At 44.9% G+C, this 22,649-nt stretch overlaps 1 protein-coding gene across 1 annotated transcript in view; it reads left to right on the plus strand.

Annotated features, from left to right (window-relative positions):
• The window catches only part of coq8aa (coenzyme Q8A-a), a 42,409-nt gene extending 20,486 nt beyond the window's left edge, over positions 1 to 21,923 (plus strand). The window contains exons 3-17 of the mRNA XM_083790175.1: positions 1,023 to 1,081; positions 2,740 to 2,975; positions 4,039 to 4,276; positions 6,145 to 6,211; positions 10,338 to 10,415; positions 10,704 to 10,832; positions 12,881 to 12,966; positions 13,981 to 14,121; positions 15,062 to 15,143; positions 16,001 to 16,094; positions 18,209 to 18,350; positions 18,921 to 19,028; positions 19,910 to 19,975; positions 20,154 to 20,240; positions 21,305 to 21,923. Coding sequence (XP_083646301.1) covers positions 1,023 to 1,081; positions 2,740 to 2,975; positions 4,039 to 4,276; positions 6,145 to 6,211; positions 10,338 to 10,415; positions 10,704 to 10,832; positions 12,881 to 12,966; positions 13,981 to 14,121; positions 15,062 to 15,143; positions 16,001 to 16,094; positions 18,209 to 18,350; positions 18,921 to 19,028; positions 19,910 to 19,975; positions 20,154 to 20,240; positions 21,305 to 21,655 — 1,964 coding nt within the window. The 3' untranslated portion in view covers positions 21,656 to 21,923. The remainder of the gene's footprint in view (positions 1 to 1,022; positions 1,082 to 2,739; positions 2,976 to 4,038; positions 4,277 to 6,144; positions 6,212 to 10,337; positions 10,416 to 10,703; positions 10,833 to 12,880; positions 12,967 to 13,980; positions 14,122 to 15,061; positions 15,144 to 16,000; positions 16,095 to 18,208; positions 18,351 to 18,920; positions 19,029 to 19,909; positions 19,976 to 20,153; positions 20,241 to 21,304) is intronic.
• Positions 21,924 to 22,649: the final 726 nt, after the last annotated feature.

Below are 22,649 nucleotides of genomic sequence, written 5' to 3' on the forward strand. Positions count from 1 at the left end.
ATCGTCCAATGACAAAGCTTCTAGGAACATCTTTGAATGCAGATTGCGGCCCCTAGATGTGTCACAGAGACTAATGTTTTTGGGAGCGTGCTACCCATTGCTGGCTGTCTGAATACCAAACAAAAAGGTCATTAACATTTTGACATATTATTGCTTATAGCAGCTTTGAGACATGATGCTGATTCTACAAAGGCCTTCTAAATCAGAAGTTCTCACAATTTCAAGATTTAACTAACTGGTCAGCCTGCAATGACATGCATAAGCTCTGATCATCCCAACTTAGTAAGAGGTTCAATGTAAACAATTATAATATTTAGGACGACCGTTGAGCCGATTCTACTCTATGGCTCCGAGACATGGACAGTTTGGACACTTTCAAAGAAACGAGAGATACGGCTGGATGGCACTTCTAATGAGAGTGCAGAATCTCTATAGGAGGAGCCACCCATCGGCTTCTTTAATATACGGCAACCTTCCCCGTGTTTCTTCACTAGTCCGATCCAGAAGAACACAGTTTGCCGGCCACTGCTACAGAGCTGACAATGAGGTTACTGTATATCTTCCCTTCTTCTCTGGAGTCCTGCCTCAGGGCGGACCAGAGGTAGAAAACTATCGTTCCCTGATGTCATCGCTAGGGACACATGCATCAGTAGGCAGGAACTGGGGATGGCAATGAAGGACCGGGAAGTCTGGCGTTGGCATTGTGAAATCCATGACGATCCATGACGAGGATGATGTCCAAAACTGTTACTTTTCAGCATTCAAATTCAAAAGTAGCGGATCTACAAGCTCGAGTTTGCTTGGAGCTTCTGTATTCTACTTTTGATGCTTTTATGTAGTATGAAAGGTGTTAAAAACCCACAAAAACTTGAAAAAGATACACACCCTTGTAGCAAAGTGTTGCCTCTGTATTATAAACCCCTATAAGGAGTCGGTGTTATGGAGTGCATACTAATGCGTTCCAAATGGATTATAGAAGCGACCTTTTTGCTGAAGCGTTCTGTCCTCCCTGTCTGTCTCAGGACTCCCAGCGGTCGGTGCAGTGGCTGAACAGTTCACAGCTGCTATGACGGCGATGCAGGTACGTGTGCGTATGTGTGTGTGCTTGCGTGCGTGCGTGCGTGCGTGTGTGTGTTTGTGGGAATGTAATCAAGGCCGTTTAACCTCATCATATGCCATAGGCCATTTTTTTGGAACATCGTCTATTTTGGCAACTGCGAATAATTATCTGTATTTGGCCGCGGACCCCCATCTGAAAATATGTTGTTCCAGGGGACCCCCCCCCCCCACCCAGAAGCAAAGATTTGAGTTAAAAACGCTTATAGATATGAGCATTTGTGCCTGTCGTAGACATGCGCAGAGCAAGTTCAGTCAGGGAACCTCAGTGCAGTCGCTGCCGGCCGTTAATTGGTCCGCCTCAGCATCACGCTCTCATTCACATGATTCACTCAGTCAATCACACACTCACTCCGTCTTCATACCGGCTACTTTATAACCGGAGGTTTGCATTCCTCCTCCTGCTTCCTTTATTGCTGCTGCTGTATCAGCGTGCTGCTGTATACAAACCTGCTGCTCACCCTCCTCCACCCCAGCTACCACCTGTCGTTTTGGATCTACTGTTTAGGTAGGGGGGATTCGGAGTCCCTATGGTCGGGACTGATGCGCTTGATCTGAGCACCTAAAAAGCAGATCCAATACATCGCCAAACCATAATAATACATATATTGCTCATCTTATATTCAATAAATATATATTCCATCCATTCTTGAGTTGTCCTCACTGAACTGCTATTTTTCAATAGCTAAAGTATTACATAATGCTTAAAACACCAAAAGGGGTTCCCATCCTGAATGGATTAACACACCATTATAATGTTCACATTTGTATCATCACACCCCATTACTGAATGCCATGTCTCCAGGTTTTCTTCATCTACTACAGTATATGGCACATAATACCAGACAGTGGCCTTGTGGTTAGAGTGTCCGCCCTGAAACTGGGAGGTCGGGGTTCGATCCCCGGACGGGTCATACCAAAGACTGTAAAAATGGGACCCAGTGCCTCCCTGCTTGACACTCAGCATCGAGGGTTGGATTGGGGGGCGTCAAATCTACTAATCAAATGATTCCCGAGCGCGGCACGGCTGCGGCTCACCGCTCCAAGAGATGGGTCGAATGCGGAGAACACATTTCCCTGCGGTGGTAACGTGTGTGACAAATCGTTACGACTTTGACTTTGATTAGCACACACTGACTATAGCACTAGTGGTTCTCAAATGTTTTACCCCCTTTACAGAGTGTACGGATGGAACCAAATGGACCTGTGAGGGTCCATTTGGTTCACTCTCAAGAGTCACAGACCTGTTATGGTTCATTCAGGACTATCTCTTTACGTGTGTTATCATTGTCCACTCGGTTTTGTATGTCCGTGGCAAAAGAAAATGACAAAATCGTCCAGCGCGAGCCATCATGGCGACGATAAGGTCAGAAAATGATGGGCCTCGACAACGGGAGGGGAATGGGAATGCGATAACAAACAAACAAACAAAAAAATAATAACCTGTAAGTGGGTAATGTATTTCATACTGTGTGTTGAGAATTTCCTCAGACAATCCAAATGGCAGCCTCTGGTGGACAAAACCCTTCACAACTCCCCTTCCACCACCACAACTGCACCAATCACCCACAGGTGTCTGCCATTAGCACTCTGGGCTGATTGATTATGTGTTTGTTTCACCAGGGGCTGACGGGGCAGCAGCAGCAGCAGCAGCATGCGTCGTCGGAATTCGACGACTTCCCCGCGGTGGACCCGGAGCTCATGGCCGAGTTCAGGGCGGCCGAGGAGGAGGAAGTGTGGCACGCCGCGGGATACGCCGCGGGGGGAAACGGGACGCGGTCGGCGTCGTTGTTCGAGGGCCACAAGGACCCCGGCTCGCAGTCCGGCGGACAGACCAGGTCCTTCCACCAGGACCCCAGGTATACACACAAACCCATTTTATAAGACCTGCAGGGACGTATCTGTGTCACGTTATAGCTTTGAACCACTTTAAGCATTTTGGGGGCGGGAACCCCTTTTGCTGTTAGCATTATGTTATGCCTTAGCTATTGAAAAATAGCAGATCTACAAGCTCGTAGCGCGCCACTAGGTCTGCTATTTTAGAAAAATCGAAGAACGACTGACATGGAATCATGGCTTTTTCAGAAAACTGTCAGGATGTAGAAGACATTTTTTAGAATCTGATCTCAGGTCAAAATGGGTTAAACCGTTGGATTTTGTAGAATCCGGTCTGATTGGTTTTGAGTCTGAGAAGCTAAATGCCATCGAATGGTGGTTCCGTGGATCAAATGCTGAATAAGTAACGGGCCTTGATATGAAAAAGGGTTGAAAACCCACTGATCTACAACATCTTCGTCAGGTCGTGACCTGATTAACCCATTTAGACCTGAGGACGATTCTACAAATGCCTTCTAAATGCTCGACAGTTATCAGAAAAACCTCATGTGTCTACAGTATGTCAGTGGTTCAGTTTCATGTCAAGGACCCCCAAAAATATATGTTATTGGACCGCCGACCCCCATCTGAAAATATGTTGTTTTCCGGCGACCCCACCAGAAGCAAAGATTTGAGTTAAAAACGTTCGCTCTGAAAGAATATTATATTAAAAGATTTGAGGCACGTTTTAAATGTTTTTGTGGCCATTATTTTATATATTTTACGGAGGGACAGACAGTAGGCTGACAGGAAATGAGGAGAGAGATGGGGGGGGGGGGGGGAAGACATGCAATAAAAGCCGTCGGGAGTCGAACCCGCGGCACACTGCCCGACTGGATTACCAGCCAAGTTCAAAAATAGCAGACCTACAAGCTCGTAGCGCGCCACCGAGTGGCGCGCTACGAGCTTGTAGATCTGCTATTTTTCAATAGCTAAAGCTTCCCGCCCCCAAAATGGGTTAAGAGACAGGTGCATAGATAAGATCGTAGATTGATAGATTGTTCGAAAAAATAGCCAATCGCCCGTTTCTTTTGTCTTCCTGCCCAGGCGTCTCCTCTGCCACCCGAGTGTCTTCCGCCACCGCCAACAGCTGAGCAGGCACGTTCTCAGGCAGCCGTTCTGCTGGGAGACGGCGGTCAGGCAGTTGGCCGGACCCCAGCAGCAGCAGCGGGACTACCATCAGGACCCCACCGCCGCCGCCGCCGCGGTGGGCGGCCTCACCGCCGCCGACCTGGAGAAAGGCCGACAGGGCAAGAGGGACAGCATTAAACCTCACAGACAGATGGTACGCTCTCTCTCTCTCTCTCTCTCTCTCTCTCTCTCACCTGGCTGCGTGTCGTGTCCCAAACGTTTTCATGTCGAGGACCCCCCAAAATTATACTCATTGGCATGACCCCCCCCCCCCGTTTGAAAATACATGCCCCATAAGAGAAGATTTTTGCGGCTCTAGGGCTCCCGGTTTGAGGCTACGGCCCCTTATATTTAATGGCATTTCTATCTCTGGGACCCCAAAACATTATTGTAAAAATCTAACTTAATTTGTACAAATTGGAAACATGATAGTTCCATTTGTACACACTGTGAGTTACAGACCCATAAGGGGTCCATTTGGTTCCTAACTATCATTTTTGCTGGGGACCCCCTGGGACTCCCTCAAGGACCCCCGGGCGGTCCCCGGACCCCACTTTGGGAACCACTGGTGTACAGTACACACATACTGTACAGCAGTACGCAGTCAATATTCTGCATATTCTGTGCATAACTTGTGCATTTCAATCAATCAATCAATCAATCAATACAAAAAAATAATAATAATTGTATTTTGTTAAACTTCATTTAATTTGGTTGCAGTGTCTAACCAATGCTAATCTAAACTAAGTATGCAATTTACAATTTACAATTTAGGCATTTAGCAGACGCTCTTAATCCAGAGCGATTTACAATAAGCAAGAACAAAAGCATGGGAATACATCACAAAAAAGCATTTATCATAAAACATGCGTAAACTAAGAAAGTAACAGTGGAATATCTATATTATGAGACTATACATATAAACTATATACTACTATGCTATACATATGTACTATGGCGTGCTATGACTATATACAATGCAATTATAGTGCTGTCTACATAACATGCTATAAGTCTGTATCAGATGCTATCTAAGTCTACAGAAATGCTATCTAAGGGGGTGGGGTAAGTGCTATGGGCCATGATGGAGTCTAAAAAGGTGGGTTTTCAGACTACGGCGGAAGATTGGGAGTGATGCTGCAGTTCTGACTGCAATGGGAAGTGCATTCCACAGTTTTGGAGCCAGAAGGGAGAAGAGTTTGGGACGTGTGGAGCGTTGTCACGGCGTTTTTAGTGAGGGTACTTCCAGCTTCCCTGCGTTGGCTGATCTGAGTGCGCGGGAGGGTTTGTAGGGTTCAATCATACTTGCAAGATATGGGGGAGCCATACCTTTGGTTGCCTTGAATGCCAGCATCAGAGTTTTGTATTCTGTGCGGGCAGCGACCGGGAGCCAATGGAGGGAGCGGAGCAGGGGGGAGACATGTGAGAATTTTGGCTGGTTGAAGACCAAGCGAGCTGCGGCATTTTGGATCAGCTGGAGAGGCTTAAGTGCACATGCTGGTAGGCCAGTTAGGAGGGAGTTACAATAGTCGAGTTTTGACAAGACTGTTGTCTGGATTAGGAGCTGGGCTGATTCCTGGGTGAGGAACGGTCTAATTCGTCGTATATTATAGAGTGTGAACCTACAGGATCGAGTGACAGCTGTGATGTGAGCTTTGAACGAGAGCTGACTGTCCAGGACAACACCGAGGTTCCTGGCTGTTTCGACAGACGTTACCAGGGCGTTGTCTACGGAAATGCGCCCCAATTTGAAGACAAGAGACGTCTCTCTCTCTCTCTCTCTCTCTCTCTCTCGTCAGATCAAATTAATCATTCATATCTTATTATATAGCTTCATTTTATAAAGTTATGTAATTATCTCCCCCACACACCACACACGCACGCGTGTGTGTGCGCGCGCGCGCGCGCACACACACACACACACACACACACACACGTGCCTTTTGTACACACGACTGTACATATTCATAGAAAAGTATTAGTAAAAGTTACGTGTTTGAAATCCTTTCCTTTCTTCTCCAGTTAAGCGAACGAGCCCGGGAGAGGAAAGTGCCCGTCACAAGATTTGGAAGAGTGGTCAACTTTGCAGGTAAACGACCCTGTCTGTCTGTCTGTCGGGTCTGACTGATGGTTGTCTTGCGTGTTTATTTATTTGCATATTCTGTACTGACCACGCGTAACACCCGGGATTCGAACTCGGGCCTCCCGTGTGGAAATCCAACATCTTAACCACTAGTCCAACGGGGATATCCCTATAATGGACCGACCGGTGGTGGAGATAACAGTATTATTAGACTTTTTGTGCTCTGAGCCACGCACTCTGCTACACATGCGTGCATATAGAACCGTGCACACCTCTCTGCTCTCCTGCCTGTCCAGTCCATACTATAGCAAGGAAACCTCCTCCTCTCACCATATTTTAACTTTTTTTGTTTGTTCGTAAAACCAACACCCTACTTCAGGGGTGCCCAAAACGTAGATTAGCTCAGTTTAGAAGTAGTTCTCGAGTCCAAAAAGTGTGGTCACCCCTGCCTTACGTGATCATATTACACTACAACGTCGCTGAAAAGTAGCAGGTACACAGATCTACTTTTGCTCATTTTAGACTTGAATCCTGAAAAGTTACAGTTTTTTGGACATAATTAGGAGATCCACCCGACAGAGACGAAAACATATTTTAGCTAAAACAACACATTTCCCTCTGCTGCGTCAGGGACTGGAAACAACAGCAATACTCTTACTATGGTATGTGGGCTACGTTTTCTTTCTTGCTTTTGTTTTGACACTGAGGTTGTCTATTCTTGGCTGTATACACTATACAGTGTTGTTTTTGCCAGCAAATTTCTATTTTAGTTTTAGTCAAAGTCTCTTGAATAGTTTTCACTTAGTTTTAGTCACATTTTAGTCACCTGGAATGTCATGAGATTTAGTCGACAAAAAATTATTTTGGCGGGCCTTGATGCCGTCGTAATGACTGTTTTTACACTTGCTGAAAACAGCAGATCTACAAGCTCACAACGCTGCATATCTGCTATTTTCAGCATGCAAACCAAGTGTCAAAACCAAGATATCTTGTCCACTAGTCCCTTCCTAACATTTTAGTCTACTTTTTCTTTGTTGACAAAATTGTCAGTACATTTAGTCTTAGTTTTAGTCACCATAGCTTAGTTTTCATTTAGTTTCCATTTAGTTTTTGTCAGTGGAAATAGGTAGTCGAACATTTTTCGTCTTAGTTTTAGTCGACGAAAACAACACTGGCTGTATAGTGGTGATGGATAAGGACAGCGGTCTCATACAATTCCCGCTCTCTGTACTTATTCTCCAGGTATGCTGGCGTTGAAAACCACACTCAAAGAGTTACATACTGTAGTTGCAACATGAAAAACAAACAAATAGAGCAGCGGATTTTCAACCCTTTTCACGTCAAGGCCCCATTATTTATTCGGCATTTGAGCCACGGACCTCCATTTGATTGACGTTTAGCCTTTCAGACCCCAAACTATTTTGTTATCTATAAGGGTCCATTTGGTTACCAACTCGCCATCATTTAGCATGGGGACCACCCTCAACCACCTTTGTATATTCTCTCTTCATAATGTAAATAGTATCCCAAGCGACACACTTTACTACCGTACTTATTTCGATGGAAACAAACGAATTGGCACAAAAACCCAACCCCCATTGAGGGCTTATGGTAGGAGAAATAGCCAATAATGCACTTTTGCACAAAATAACACCTGGACGTCTTTGGTGGGGACGTAACAACTACAAATAAAGGTAAGAAAGCCTTCTAGTATGGAATTCTCCTTTAACACCGGTGTCTGGGGTGCATACAAAAACCCAAATAGATGTGACAATTGCACAGTCTTTTTTTTTTTACGATTAAAATGTACAGTTGTTTGGAAGAACAGAAATCGGTATATATACTTGTATCGTCACAGTAACACCCAAGGCTAGGATAAGATAATGATATATCTGCGGCAATCCCAACTTTAACCTTACAATCCTCGGGTCATTTCTGACCCTACGTTACCGGCTAATCCTGGGTCACTGCGTTCAGGACCGTCTGCCCTCGTCCATGTTTATAAAATGTCTTTAATCATATCAAACGGGATAGCTGAAATCCATTTATTTACTTATTTTTTTGGGTCATGCCTTCTTCAGCGAAACCTAGACACGTTTGGCGGATCGTGCGCACTGCCGTTCACTTACTCGTTTACGGCCCCGACAAAACTGTCTTATTCTCTCTTAAATCTTTGTCGCTCTCCAATCCATGGCTTTAAACTAAATCAACATTGAACCAACAGAGAGACATGGAACCAGAGAGCACTGGGCCCTGAGTTCTAATCCTGACTGTGGGTTTTGTTGCTGCACACAAGATTACATACAGTATAGGTTAATCTTCTGTTTGACCCCCATGACTGGTCTCGCAACCTGTGTGTGTGCACTCTGTGTACTTTAGGAATAGCAGGTGTTGCCCTCAGTAATAGACACACACACACACACACACACACTGAGTCATGGGTGACAAAATGCCACATCAGAGGTCAGAGAATTCCACAGAGAATGTGTGAGAATATGTTGAGATCAGGTTATTTGCGGTGTCATCTGTCTGAACTCACTCTCGCAAACTCACTCTCACTCACACACACACACACTATGGCTGTCCCCGAACATTCAGGGTTCGAATGTTCGCTCGTTAGGGTTGGCACTCGAATCTTAATATATGGCCATTCGTTTTTTTTAAATATTATTATTATTCTAATTTTGTATTATTATTTAAAAAAAAATCACACTATGCCCACTTCACTTCAATGCGCTTCGTGTGAGAGAGAGAGAGAGACTGTTGACATAAGTCGAGAGAGAGAGAGAGAGACTAGGCATGATGTTGTTTGTGTTCTCGTCTCCATGGTGTTCATGCCGACACAGAGATCATCCTTCACTCGGGCGGGATGATCTGTATTTTATTAAATGTTTTAGACAAATGTCTCCGTCAGGTGCAGGCAACATCCAAATGTATGTCCAAAACGGTTTGGGTTTTGCAGGACTCCAATGGAAGTGTATCAACAATAGCAGATTGACAAGCTCTCAAGCATTCGAGCTTGTATGTACTCGTTTTGATCCTTTTTTTGTGACGCCGTAGGCTGTAGTATGATCAAGTAGTGCATTAATTTACAAAAAAACACCCAAAAAAAACACAAAAAAATTGAATATAGAGATTTGGAGAGGTTTGGACAGCAACAAAATGTCAGTGAAGATGAGGCCAGCCAGGCACTCTCCAGAGTACAGAGTAAACAACGCTTCCTTTACTCGGATGACGTTTTGAGTCGACCGTTGCCGTATAAAAAGAAATGCTGAAGTAATTAACTCTTATGTTCTTCAGCATCTCGTTGTCGACACTTCAGATGCTGTCTGAGTTACAGTTACGTAACATAGCGTTATATAAGACACACACGCGCGCGTACAGTAGGTATTATGCTGGATACTCCCAGCATAATACCTACTGTACACAGGGCCAGTGTTCATCAACATGATACTCCCAGCATATACCTACTGTACACAGGGCCAGTGTTCATCAACATGATACTCCCAGCATATACCTACTGTACACAGGGCCAGTGTTCATCAACATGATACTCCCAGCATATACCTACTGTACACAGGGCCAGTGTTCATCAACATGATACTCCCAGCATATACCTACTGTATGCAGGGCCAGTGTTCATCAACATGATACTCCCAGCATAATACCTACTGTACACAGGGCCAGTGTTCATCAACATGATACTCCCAGCATATACCTACTGTACACAGGGCCAGTGTTCATCAACATGATACTCCCAGCATATACCTACTGTACACAGGGCCAGTGTTCATCAACATGATACTCCCAGCATAATACCTACTGTACACAGGGCCAGTGTTCATCAACATGATACTCCCAGCATATACCTACTGTATGCAGGGCCAGTGTTCATCAACATGATACTCCCAGCATAATACCTACTGTACACAGGGCCAGTGTTGGGGAAGTTCTTTTTTTTCATGAACTAGTTCAGTTCACAGTTCAACTTTTTTTTAACTATTATAGTTATTTTTCGTTATTATTATTATTATTATTATTTGTATTATTGCCAAAGCCTGCTATTGGGAATGAACTCCAACATGTCTGTGTGTGTCTGTGTGTGTGTGTGTGTGTGTGTGTGTTTGTGTAGGTCTTGCTGTGGGCTTGGGTTTCGGAGCGTTGGCAGAAGTAGCCAAGAAGAGCATGCGGGGTCCGACGGAGACGACAGGTAAAAACACGTAAACATGCACTCAGTGACAGTCCCTCGTGGGCCATTCTCCCGCTCAAATGACACGGTACAAGGTCACCACGCTCATACAGCACATTAGCAGTTTAGCAGTGGGCGTGGCTTTCTGGGACCCACTGAAAAATCTGCCATTCGTTTGTACTGTAGCTAAAATGAACACTGGTTCATTCCTGGTTTTCTGGCCTCAACAGTTAATTTGTGTGTGTGTGTGTGTGTGTGTGTGTGTGTGTGTGTGCGCGTGTGTGCGCGTGCGTATGTGTGCGGTCGCAGACGAGAACGGTAAGACGTCCATCCTGGACTCAGCCTTCCTGTCGGAGGCCAACGCCGAGCGCATCGTCAGCACCCTGTGTAAGGTCAGGGGAGCCGCGCTCAAACTGGGACAGATGCTCAGCATACAAGGTGAGGAACAGAGCCTTAATTAGCATCATCGGTAACACCTGTGAAAGTGCATATATATACTGTAGCCCATTGCTCAAGACAGACAAAGAGGAAACAAAGGCTTGTGGGACTTGTAGTTCTCAATTAAAAACAACCAACAAAAAAAAGCCCAGTGTTTTTACCTTCGGGGTAACTGGGGGCACGCACACACGCAAAGTTGTGTCAATGTCTCAATAGAAGAGCAGGGAGACCAAATACAACCGCTCCAATTATACAAGTTGTTTTTTGTATATTAACGTACTCCAGCATGCGGATTGGACAGCATTACATGATATTCATTCAAATACACGTGCACGGTGAGGCTTTAACCCGCATGCGAGCAAGATTGAGTCGGTTGTTAGCGGTATACCACACAAGCTGACTTCAGGTCAAAAAGACCTTTTTTCCCCCCTGCAATGTTTTCACAGACACCTTTTGGTTGTTTTAAACATTATGCTATAATTTAGCCAATGAAAATAGCAGATGTACAAGCTCATGTACGAGCTTGTAGGTCTGCTATTTTTGAAAAGTCTTTGAATATATATTCTTTCAAAGTAAATGCTTTTAAATCGGGTCTAAAATGGGTTAATAGCCCCGGCCCCGTGGGCCGTTTGGTTGACTTTGTGCAGTTAGTTATAGTTATTAGTTGCACACGTGTAACTTGTTTACAACGCCACAGCACGCCACGTGCTCCGTTGCAGCGTCTGGCGTAAATCAGACCGTCATTCCCAATGGCAGCTGCCCTCGCGAGTAATTAAGTTACCACATTATGTCACAGTCAGATACAGTAGAATCTACTGTATCTGACTGTGACATAATGTGGTAACTTAATTACTTAATTACTGAGTAGATGGTGGTGGAGCCACGGCCGTAAACATGTCATCGGGTTATGATTTGGATTTATGACAGTTTTTCTTTTTTTTACCTTTTGACTCGATAGGTGTTGCAAAACATTTGCCACAACATTTGGAATTAGCCCATTTTGGGGCGGGAACCCCTTTTGGTGTTAGCATTATGTTATGCTTTAGCTATTGAAAAATAGCAGATCTACAAGCTCATAGCGCGCCACCGAGTGGCGCGCTATGAGCTTGTAGGTCTGCTATTTTGGAAAAGTCGAAGAACGACTGACATAGAAACATAGCTTTCTCGGAAAACCGTCAGGATGTAGAAGACATTTTCAGAATCTGATCTCAGGTCAAAATGGGTTAGTCTACTGGAAGCCCCCATATAGGTCCCATGTTAGACCCAGAAATATTGGTTAGTATAAACCGGTTGGACGTAGCGCATGGAAGGAACACGTTATTCAATATTGGTTAGTATAAACCGGTTGGACGTAGAGCATGGAAGGAACACGTTATTAAATATTGGTTAGTATAAACCGGTTGGACGTAGCGCGTGGAAGGAACACGTTATTAAATATTGGTTAGTATAAACCGGTTGGACGTAGAGCATGGAAGGAACACGTTATTAAATATTGGTTAGTATAAACCGGTTGGACGTAGCGCATGGAAGGAACACGTTATTAAATATTGGTTAGTATAAACCGGTTGGATGTAGTGTGTGGCAGGAACACGTTATTAAATATTGGTTAGTATAAACCGGTTGGACGTAGCGCGTGGAAGGAACACGTTATTCCAACCATTTCCTTCCCCTCTCCATCAGTTTAGAATTTAGAGACCAGGATTACGTCATGTCTTTTTTCCTATTATTATTATTATTGGTTGTACTGTAGTGACCCTGTACCTCTCTCACAACCCTATTATTGGTATTATTGGTTGTACTGTAGTGGCCCTGTACCTCTCTCACAACCCTATTATTGGTATTATTGGTTGTACTGTAGTGGCCCTGTACCTCTCTCACAACCCTATTATTATTGGTTGTACTGTAGTGGTCATCATCATCAGTCCATTGTGTGTGAAGGTATGTGGTATGCGAGCTTCACCCACTGATGCCCCGTCATGGCCGCTCCCACTGCCCTGCACTATTATGTGGTGTACAAACCCTGCTTGTGTTTGTTTGTTGTGTTCCAGACGATGCCTTCATCAACCCCCAGCTCGCCAAGATCTTCGAGCGAGTCCGGCAGAGTGCCGACTTCATGCCCATCAAACAGATGATGGTACGTATGCGGTTAACTTGTTCTGCTTCTGCTCAGACGTGTCCTCGTGTCGACCGTTACAAAGGTTAAATGAGTTGCCGTGCACGTTGTTGCGATTGACGGATTTGATGGGCGTATATGCACACAGAATTACTCTTCCGACTTGCCCTACTACCTTCACAGGTGTTACCGATGATACTAATTAACGGGATCAATGCCGTACATTTACGGCGGTCTAGCGGTATAGCCTAGACTGCCTGAGTATAGTTACCTTTGAACAGCCACTGCACCGAGCGATGAGTTGCTTGTCGTGGAAATCCACTTTAAAACGGTGTAGTCGCTTCCTTTTTGCGACAACGTCATCAAAACGCGCCTCATATCCCATTCTGCCCGGTGGATTTCCCGTATGGCTTAAAACTGGTTTGAAAACGTGGATTAAACAATGGAAACATAACTTGGGGCAACTCGTGAATCTCTGGGAAAGTGTTCTACAATGAATTAACTCAAGGCAACTCATTAATAGAGGTCAGAGTGTTTTAAGGCTCTGTTCCATTTTGTGTGCAGTGGTTTTCAAACTTTTTCTTTTTTTTCTTTTTCAATGACCCCCATAACTGAGAGTGTAGACATTGGTATTGCATTTGTACACTCTCAGAGTTACACAACCGCAACGGGGCCATTTGGAAACCCACTCAAGGACACTTTGAGACCACCCACTGGTGTAGCAGAGTGTCTCCAGTGAGCCAACATTATGCAACAATGTCAGCATCCCTGACTATACCTGCATCCAGACAGTCGCGTCACGAAGAACCCATTCTGGACGGGAGCCCCTTTAGCTATTGAAAAATAGCAGATCTACAAGCTCATAGCGCGGCACCGAGTGCCGCGCTATGAGCTTGTAGGTCTGCTATTTATTTTTGAAAAATCGTGAACATTTTGCCGCACGAGCGTCACTTTCCATCCACCAGCTTCAGAATCTTGTAGACTTTTATTTGAAAACTCTTACACATTTTCGTGTGTGTGTGTGTGTCTGTGCAGAAAGCGCTGAACAACGACCTGGGTCCCAACTGGAGGGACCAGCTGGAGATGTTTGAGGAGCGGCCGTTTGCCGCCGCCTCCATCGGGCAGGTTCACCTGGCCCGGATGAAGGACGGCCGGGAGGTCGCCATGAAAATACAGGTTGGTGTGTGTGTGTGCGTGTGTGTGTGTGTGTGTGTGTGTGTGTGTGTGTGTGTGTGTGTGTGTGTGTGTGTGTGTGTGTGTGTGTGTGTGTGTGTGCGTGTGTGCGTGTGCGCGCGTGCATGCGTTCTGATAACATAGAGCCTCGCTGTTTAGTGGAAATTAATTTAGAAACAAAGATTGCCGATGAATGATGTCTTCTGGCATGCTTCCCTTCTCACACAAAAGCATGCTTGTTCTTGTTTTTTCTTTCCACATCCCACAAATTGATCACACGCTTCTTGGTGCAATGGAACCAGACACTTGATGTTTATCTGTCCTGTGATGATGAGGAGGCCTAATAGGCTCCGCTCAGTGGTTAAGTGTTGTTTTTGTGTTCCTCTGTACATCGTACTACGCAGTAAAAGTCCTCAGGGTTAGCATGGAATAAAACAACATAAAACACATCATTACTTGGTCTGGAAACATGTTTATATACGGACACGCATTTCCCTCTACAATTGTATCTCTGTCGATGAACATGGAGATCAAACTTCTGATTTAATGCTTCGCTTTTTCTTTACACGCATGCACACACACACACACACATACACGTCATTATTGATTATTTGTCTTATCGATTATTCTGTTGATTACTTTTCTGATTAAGCGAATAATCTAGTGGTGCTAACCACTCCTATAGACTGTCTGTCTGTCTGTCTGTCTGTCTGTCTGTCTGTCTGTCTGTCGGATAGTGTTGGTTGACCACCAAGTGTCACTGTTGCGCAGCCACACACACACACACACTCACACAGAGGCCAGGCGTCGTCGCAAAAATACCGGGAAAATTGCAGATCCCATCACACATAATGCCATTATAGTGACGCTGCTGTGACGTTAAACTGTGACACTTTGCCTTCTTTGTCTCCCTGCTCTGTTTTGTCCCACCGTGGCCCTGCAGTACCCCGGCGTGGCGCAGAGCATCAACAGTGACGTAAACAACCTCATGACGGTACTGAGCATGAGCAACGCTCTCCCCGAAGGTAAAAACACTGGGCTTTTTCTTTTTTGGTTGTTTTTAATTGAGAACCACAAGTCCCACAAGCCTTTGTTTCCTCTTTGTCTGTCTTGAGCAATGGGCTACAGTATATATTGTATATCTCACCTTCACAGGTGTTACCGATGATGATAATTAAGGCTCTGTTCCATTTGAGTGTACAGTGGTTCTCAAACTTTTAAATTTTCAAGGACCCACCATAACTTGAGTGTACAAATGGAACCATTTGAACACTCTCAGAGTTACACACCCGTACAGGGGGCCATTTGGAACCCACTCAAGGACACTTGTGAGCCAACACGAACAATAGCAGCACCCTGACTCTGTTTGACCAGAATGGAACAGAGCCTTCATTAGTATCATCGGCATATAGCCCATTACATTCCCTCTCTGTCTCTTTCACTCACTTGTAGCCGATGTAACATCGACCACATTGCCGCAGCGGAATTAGTCTGAGAATTCTTCACAAAAGCAGTGATTGTCAACTTAACAAAATGTGGAATTGCAGCACTTTCATGGAGGTGGACGGACGGACGTTCATGACGTCACGTTGCGTAAGCCCGGACCTGGCATTTGAGGTCCGGGTGCTATGCTATAGGCTAAACTTCCGCCCGCTCGAGCCATTGCGTTATAATTGTACTTCCGGGTGCTTCAAAACGCCACTGGAGCAACTTCTATCGAAATGAATAGCTTGGGGGCGGGGCTAACGCTAAGGGTTACATTTGGTTCATCGCTATCAATGACTTACCCTCCAGAAATGTAGTGGGGTGGGGGGTCAAAAAGTACAATATCTTTCTTTGAGTATAAGTTTACGTTAATTCTTTATACCGTCCCGAATCGCAGGTCTGTTTCCAGAGCATATGATCGAGGTGATGAGGAAGGAGTTGGAGAAGGAGTGCGACTACATCCGAGAGGCCCAGTGTGCCAAGAAGTTCAGGTGAGTCTCGCTCCACTTCCACAGCGGATTGCTCCTTTAGTGGAGACGTGTCGATGTCGTCTCTGCTGCGTTTGTCGCTATGAGCTTATATATTCTGCTATTTTTGAGAAATCGTGAAAATCTGGCCCAGATGTTTGAATATATTCTTTCAGAGTGAACGTTTTTAACAGTATATTATCAGATGAGGGTCGGCGGGCCAAATACATATATTTTTGGTGGGTCCTTGACATGAAAAGGCTTGAATGACTGACATAGAAACACGAGGCTGTTCAGAAAACTGTCAGGATTTAGAAGGCATTCGTAGAGTCAAGCTTCAGGTCTAAATGGGTTAAAATGAGTCCAACATGTCACATGACTCATTTAACCCATTCAGGCCCGAAGTCGAAATTATTATAATCTTTTTTTTTAATCATGACAATTTTCTGAAAGATTTGAGGCACATTTTAACGATTTTTCAAAAATAGCAGGATTAACAGTTTGACTGCGGAAAACGATTTATCGGACTTTTAATCAACCCCCCTTCACTGCCGAGATTGTTGTATTACCTTTAGAGCATACGCTGAATTATTTGGGCTTTTAATCCGCGAAAATCCAGCAAAAAAAGCTCCCGTGGTTTGTTATGATCCGAGTGTATCATCCACCATCTTGGTGCACCCGGAAGACGCACACAAGACTGGTATCAATGAGGTGTTGCACCCCATGCATTTCCATTGGCCTCAATTTCCCAGAAGCCCTAGCAGCCCACAGCATGTGACGATTTCCGGTTTTTTTTATCACAACAGATGCGCCTACTCTCTTTCTCCGCGGCGAAGAAGAATTTTCTTTTTTTTGTTTACATTACGGCGGATTAAACACATAAAACAAAACTTGCGTATGTCCGATATGGCAGCGACATTAACCTGGAGTAATCCATTCAAAGCACGGAAACTGTTAATAGCTAAATTATAACAATGTATTTAACCACCAAAAGGGGTTCCCGCTCAAAATGGGTTAAACAAACCGCATACCAATCTGGATGTGGCTCAGAAACAAAAATGTTTGTCGGCTACCTTTTTTCACTGACGGAAACTAAATGGAAACTAAAAGAAAACTAAGCTATCGTGACTAAAACTAAATATATTGACAATATGTCAACAAATAAAAACTAGACTAAAATGTTAGGGAGGGACTAGTGGACAAGAGATCCAGTATTTAAGTCATTTTACACATGGCTCCATGTGTAATATAGAGTCTCCCCACCCATGTCAGTGAACTTGATTCTTATTATACCCAACAGCGCCGCCCCATGGTCACATGAATCCGATTGACATGTTTCACCCATTTGGGTGATACAGACACTGTATCAAGTAGCACGCACGCAGGCAAACATGCGCGCACGCCCACAGACATGTGCCCTTTGCAGTCTATAATAGATACTTACTGTAGCTTTCTCCTTGCTTGTTGTTGTGGTCAGATGTCCCAACGCTTTGATCCGTGGCAGAGCTATTTAATGGCCGACCTGCTAAAGATAGACACTCTGTCTCTGAACAGTCTGTTTGTCTGTATTTATCTTCATCTCATCATTATTTTCTCATTCTCGGAGGAGAAAAGCCTGTTGTACTCGGCCATTTTCTTTGGAACCGGTTGGTTCCCAATGGGAACCGGTTCAGTTCTTTTTGGTTCTTAGTCCATGAGCCAGAGCTCCAAAACTGGTGGGCAAAACCATACCTATATTAAATTGTTTATAGGATCAGTAAAGGATCAAGTAAATTAATACATGATAACCCTTCCACAGTAGTAGCTTTTTCATGTTTTCTATTTTTTGCATATTTTCCTGTACAATGCCTCATTTTCATATATATTCATATAATACAATAAATCATTTGTCTTCGTGTAAGTAATCAACTGGGTAAGTTTCATGGTGATAACAATCTAATATATGTATAGTTTTTGCACACTCAATTCATAATTAATGTTCCAATTTTGAAGCTCTGGCTCATGGACTAAGAACCACAAAGAACTGAACCGGTTCCCATTGGGAACCGACCGGTGGAAAAGGGGTCTATGTGTGTGTTCCACTTGGTGTATACACGCTACATAATTATAACCCAGGGTACATTCTGTGTGGCTCCCAGGGAGCTGCTGAAGGACCACCCATTCTTCTACGTACCAGAGGTGGTGGACGAGCTGAGCAGCAGACATGTCCTGACCACAGAGCTGGTCCCTGGCGTCCCTCTGGAGCAGGCCAATGGCCTGTCCCAGGACCTGAAGAACGAGGTAAAATATTCTAGTATTATTAATATTTATGATATTGTGGAGCAGTCCGGAGGCCTCTCCCAGGAGAACCGAAGAACCGTGTTGATTTTGACAGCACATTTTAGTTTTAGTTTATAGTCTCTTGAATAGTTTTCATTTAGTTTTGGCCACCTGGAATGTTTTAGTGTACAGTACGTCTAGTTTTAGTCTAAATACATATCACAAGATTTTAGTCTACTAAATCTACAGTTGATTTAGTCGACTAAAATGTATTTTGGCGGGCCTTGATGCCGTCGCAATGACTGCTTTTTACACTTGCTAAAAAATCTACAAGCTCACAACGCGTGCTATTTTCAGCATGCAACCAAGTGTAAAATGACTTATACTGGATCTCTTGTCCACTAGTCCCTTCCTAACATTTTAGTCTAGTTTGTATTTGTTGACGAAATTGTCAATATATTTAGTTTTAGTTTAATACTATGCGTAACTAACGTTATTCTCTCTCTCTCTCTCTCTCTCTCTCTCTCTCTCTCTCTCTCTCTCTCTCTCTCTCTCTCTCTCTCTCTCTCTCTCTCTCTCTCTCTCTCTCAGATCTGTTACAACATCCTGCACTTGTGTCTGAGGGAGTTGTTTGAGTTCAGGTTCATGCAGACAGACCCCAACTGGTCCAACTTCTTCTATGACCCACAGACACACAAGGTGAGTCCGTCTGTCCACACAGCCTCTTCTATGAGCCACAGACACACAAGGTGAGTCCGTCTGTCCACACAGCCTCTTCTATGAGCCACAGACACACAAGGTGAGTCCGTCTGTCCACACAGCCTCTTCTATGAGCCACAGACACACAAGGTGAGTCCGTCTGTCCACACAGCCTCTTCTATGAGCCACAGACACACAAGGTGAGTCCGTCTGTCCACACAACCTCTTCTATGAGCCACAGACACACAAGGTGAGTCCGTCTGTCCACGTGTGATAAAGGGTGGCAAGACGCCGCTCGTGTCAGGAGTCTCTTCCTGGTTTTTAGACAGCTGGTGGATCATGGAAGTGAAGCCCCACCCACGCTTCAACTCGCAGCGTCGGCCAGAAAGCCCCGGAAACGCTCTGCCGACGCTGAAAGTTGCAGTGTGGGTGGAGCTTCATTTCCATCCAGCAGCTGTCTGAAGACCAGGAAGAGAGTCCTCCATCTTGCATCTTCGTGACGACTGGCTGGATGCAGGTACTACATCTGCTGCTATATCAGGGGCGTCATTTGGCACCCCCATAGTGTTCACATTTAACCTCAAATTCAGTTATCATATGCATTATTGTCCCCAACTCTTATCAGTTTTAGACGAGCCTTTTATTGTATGCAACCATTCATTTATTGTCATGTCATTATAGGCAAACATTTTCTCTTTTCGCCCCACAAACAAACAGCGAAAATAGTCGCTTGGCGAAGCGTTGAGAGCTTGTGGAGCAATTTTAGACGTGCAGCTTTAGTGGTAGCGTATTTTGTGTCACCGCCTATTTCACCTCTGCATGTTTGATCCATGCTATTAGTTTAGTTATGTTTATTTTAAGCGGCTGTTGCTTCCCTCTAGGTGGCGCTGTTGGACTTTGGAGCCAGCAGGAGTTTTGAAGAGAGCTTCACGGACCTCTACATCGAGGTGAGGAGTGTGACGTGGCTGCGGTGTTGTTTTTGGCAGCAAATTTAGATTTTTAGTTTTAGTCGGTCTCTTGAATAGTTTTCATTTAGTTTTAGTCACGTTTTAGTCACCTGGAATGTTTTAGTGTTAGTCCAGTTTTAGTCGACTAAATATCTTGAGATTTATTTTTGTTTCGCAGGTCATTCGTTCAGCGGCCAAGGGCGACAGAGACGGCGTTCTGAAGAAATCCATCGAGCTCAAGTTCCTCACCGGATATGAGACCAAGGTCTGTCTGTCTGTCTGTCTGTCTGTCTGTCTGTCTGTCTGTCTGTCTGTCTGTCTGTCTGTCTGTCTGTCTGTCTGTCTGTCTGTCTGTCTGTCTGTCTGTCTGTCTGTCTGTCTGTCTGTCTGTCTGTCTGTCTGTCTGTCTGTCTGTCTGTCTGTCTGTCTGTCTGTCTGTCTGTCTGTCTGTCTGTCTGTCTGTCTGTCTGTCTGTCTGTCTGTCTGTCTGTCTGTCTGTCTGTCTGTCTGTCTTGTCTGTCTTGTCTTGTCTGTCTTAAGTAACGCTGTCAATAAGTTGGCAAACTATATTACTGTATAAACAAGACGTGCAACTTTCAATATACAACACTATATACACCAGGGGTCGGCAACCTTTTTTCATGTTTTTCATTTCCTTGATAGTCAGTGTGCCATATGAACATTAAGTTTAATTATGCCACCACATCAACTTTAAACATTTCCCAATTGATTTAGATTTGTCCATACATAACGGTATGGACAACGGGTCCCAACCGACGCGTACATAGGACGTCCTCAGACCTCAATGATACCGGGCGAGATAAGAATATTCAGATTTTTTTTCCGTAGCTTACCGTTGACTTAGCTGTTAGCGCAGCGGAAAGAATGACTCGTCTCTCCTAATCCAGGGCGCTCAGTGGTTATGAACGGATCGATGTACTGGCGCTTCATTTCTGCTCCTCATCCGTCTCTCCCGCAAAATATGAACGCTTTTTGGATCATATATCGTATACATCAAAACGATCGCAATGTAAGCTAGCAATGTAAAGTAAACTTTCTTTTAGTGGATTGTTTCCGGGTCATGGGTTTCAGAGTAAAAGCGACCAGACAACTCTGGCACCCCAGAGCTCCTATTTTGAAGAACTTCCGGCACTGATTGTGTTAATGGAAATTCTATCTCTGCGACCCCAATTTATATAGTAAAATCAATGTTAATTTCACTCTGAGTTACAGACCCATAAGGCTCCATTTGCTTCCAAACTTACGTGTCTCTTTCCCGCACTCTCTCTCTCTCTCTCTCTCTCTCTCTCTCTCTCTCTCTCTCGGCAGGCGATGCTGAACGCCCACGTGGACGCGGTGATGATCCTGGGCGAGGCCTTCGACTCCGTGGAGCCGTTCGACTTCGGCGCGCAGTCCACCACGCAACGCATCCACAACCTCATCCCCGTCATGCTCAAGCAGCGCCTCACGCCGCCGCCCGAGGAGACCTACTCGCTCCACCGCAAGATGGGCGGCTCCTTCCTCATCTGCTCGCGGCTCGGCGCCAAGCTGCCCTGCCGCCAGATGTTCCAGGGGGTGTACGAGAACTACTGGGCGGGCCGCCAGCGCCCCACGACCACCCCCGCTACCTCTTCCTCCTCCTCCGACGACACCACCGCCACCGCCGCCACGGCATTATAATAAGCCCAATTCCCATTTCCCCCGAGAGACGATTATTGTGATGGGACGGGAATCGGGATCCTGGGGCCGATGGATGGACGGACGGATGGGACTGAGGGAACGGGGGGAGAGGTACAGAGCCTTCGGTAGGAGAAGTGAGTTTGGGGCGATGGTTTGGTTTGAGACAGCCATGGTTTATGTGTAAGTGTATTTGGCCCCCACGGATCCCCATCTGAAAATATTGTGTGCCACGGAGAAGATTTGGGGTGAGGGAGGGGGGGGGGGGGGGGGGGGAGAATAAGTACAGTATACGATGAGATTTTGGTGAAAACCAATTCAAGAATTTCCAGATTTTTTTCAAAATGCTTTGAAAATAGCAGATCTTTTTAAGCAGCTAGCAGATCCACAAGCTCACAGCACGTCGTCGCAATGAGCTGGTAGATAAGTCTTTTTTTTCCCGAATAGCCGAAGTACTATACATTTAGGTTTAAACCGTTCCTCATTTTGCGGGGGGGGGCATGGAACCCCCTCAAGGTACCCCTGGGGGAGGGGGGGTCCTCTGTCCTCTGTGGGACCCCACTGTGTAAACAGCTGCTATTTCACTGCCAGCTGAGTTTTAGGATGTTGTCTTTTTTGTTTTGTTTTTTCTCCCCACCACAGAGGTGCGATAGGATTTTGTGTGTAGACTTTTGAATGCTCGAGTGGTGGGAAAAGTACTTTTTACGTAAGTAAAAGTATTAATACTGCAACAATAGTAAGAATTTACAAAAGTATTGAAATTAGAGCGAAATTGAAAATGGACAAAACTTACTGGTTAATACTTGTTAATTATAACTGGTTCTGAAAAGTGTGGTTTGTAGACCTCGTGTCTATAAAAGCGGTAATGCGACACACATTTGATAGAGGCTCTCATAATATTCAATGACTATAGTCATTTCACTGACATTTAGGTGTCATTTATACTTTGCTGGATGAGGGCATCACGCTCGCTGGAAATAATACGTTATTTTCGGTA

Source organism: Protomyctophum parallelum (assembly GCF_964188405.1).
Source record: "Protomyctophum parallelum genome assembly, chromosome: 19".
Taxonomy (NCBI): Eukaryota; Metazoa; Chordata; class Actinopteri; order Myctophiformes; family Myctophidae; genus Protomyctophum; species Protomyctophum parallelum.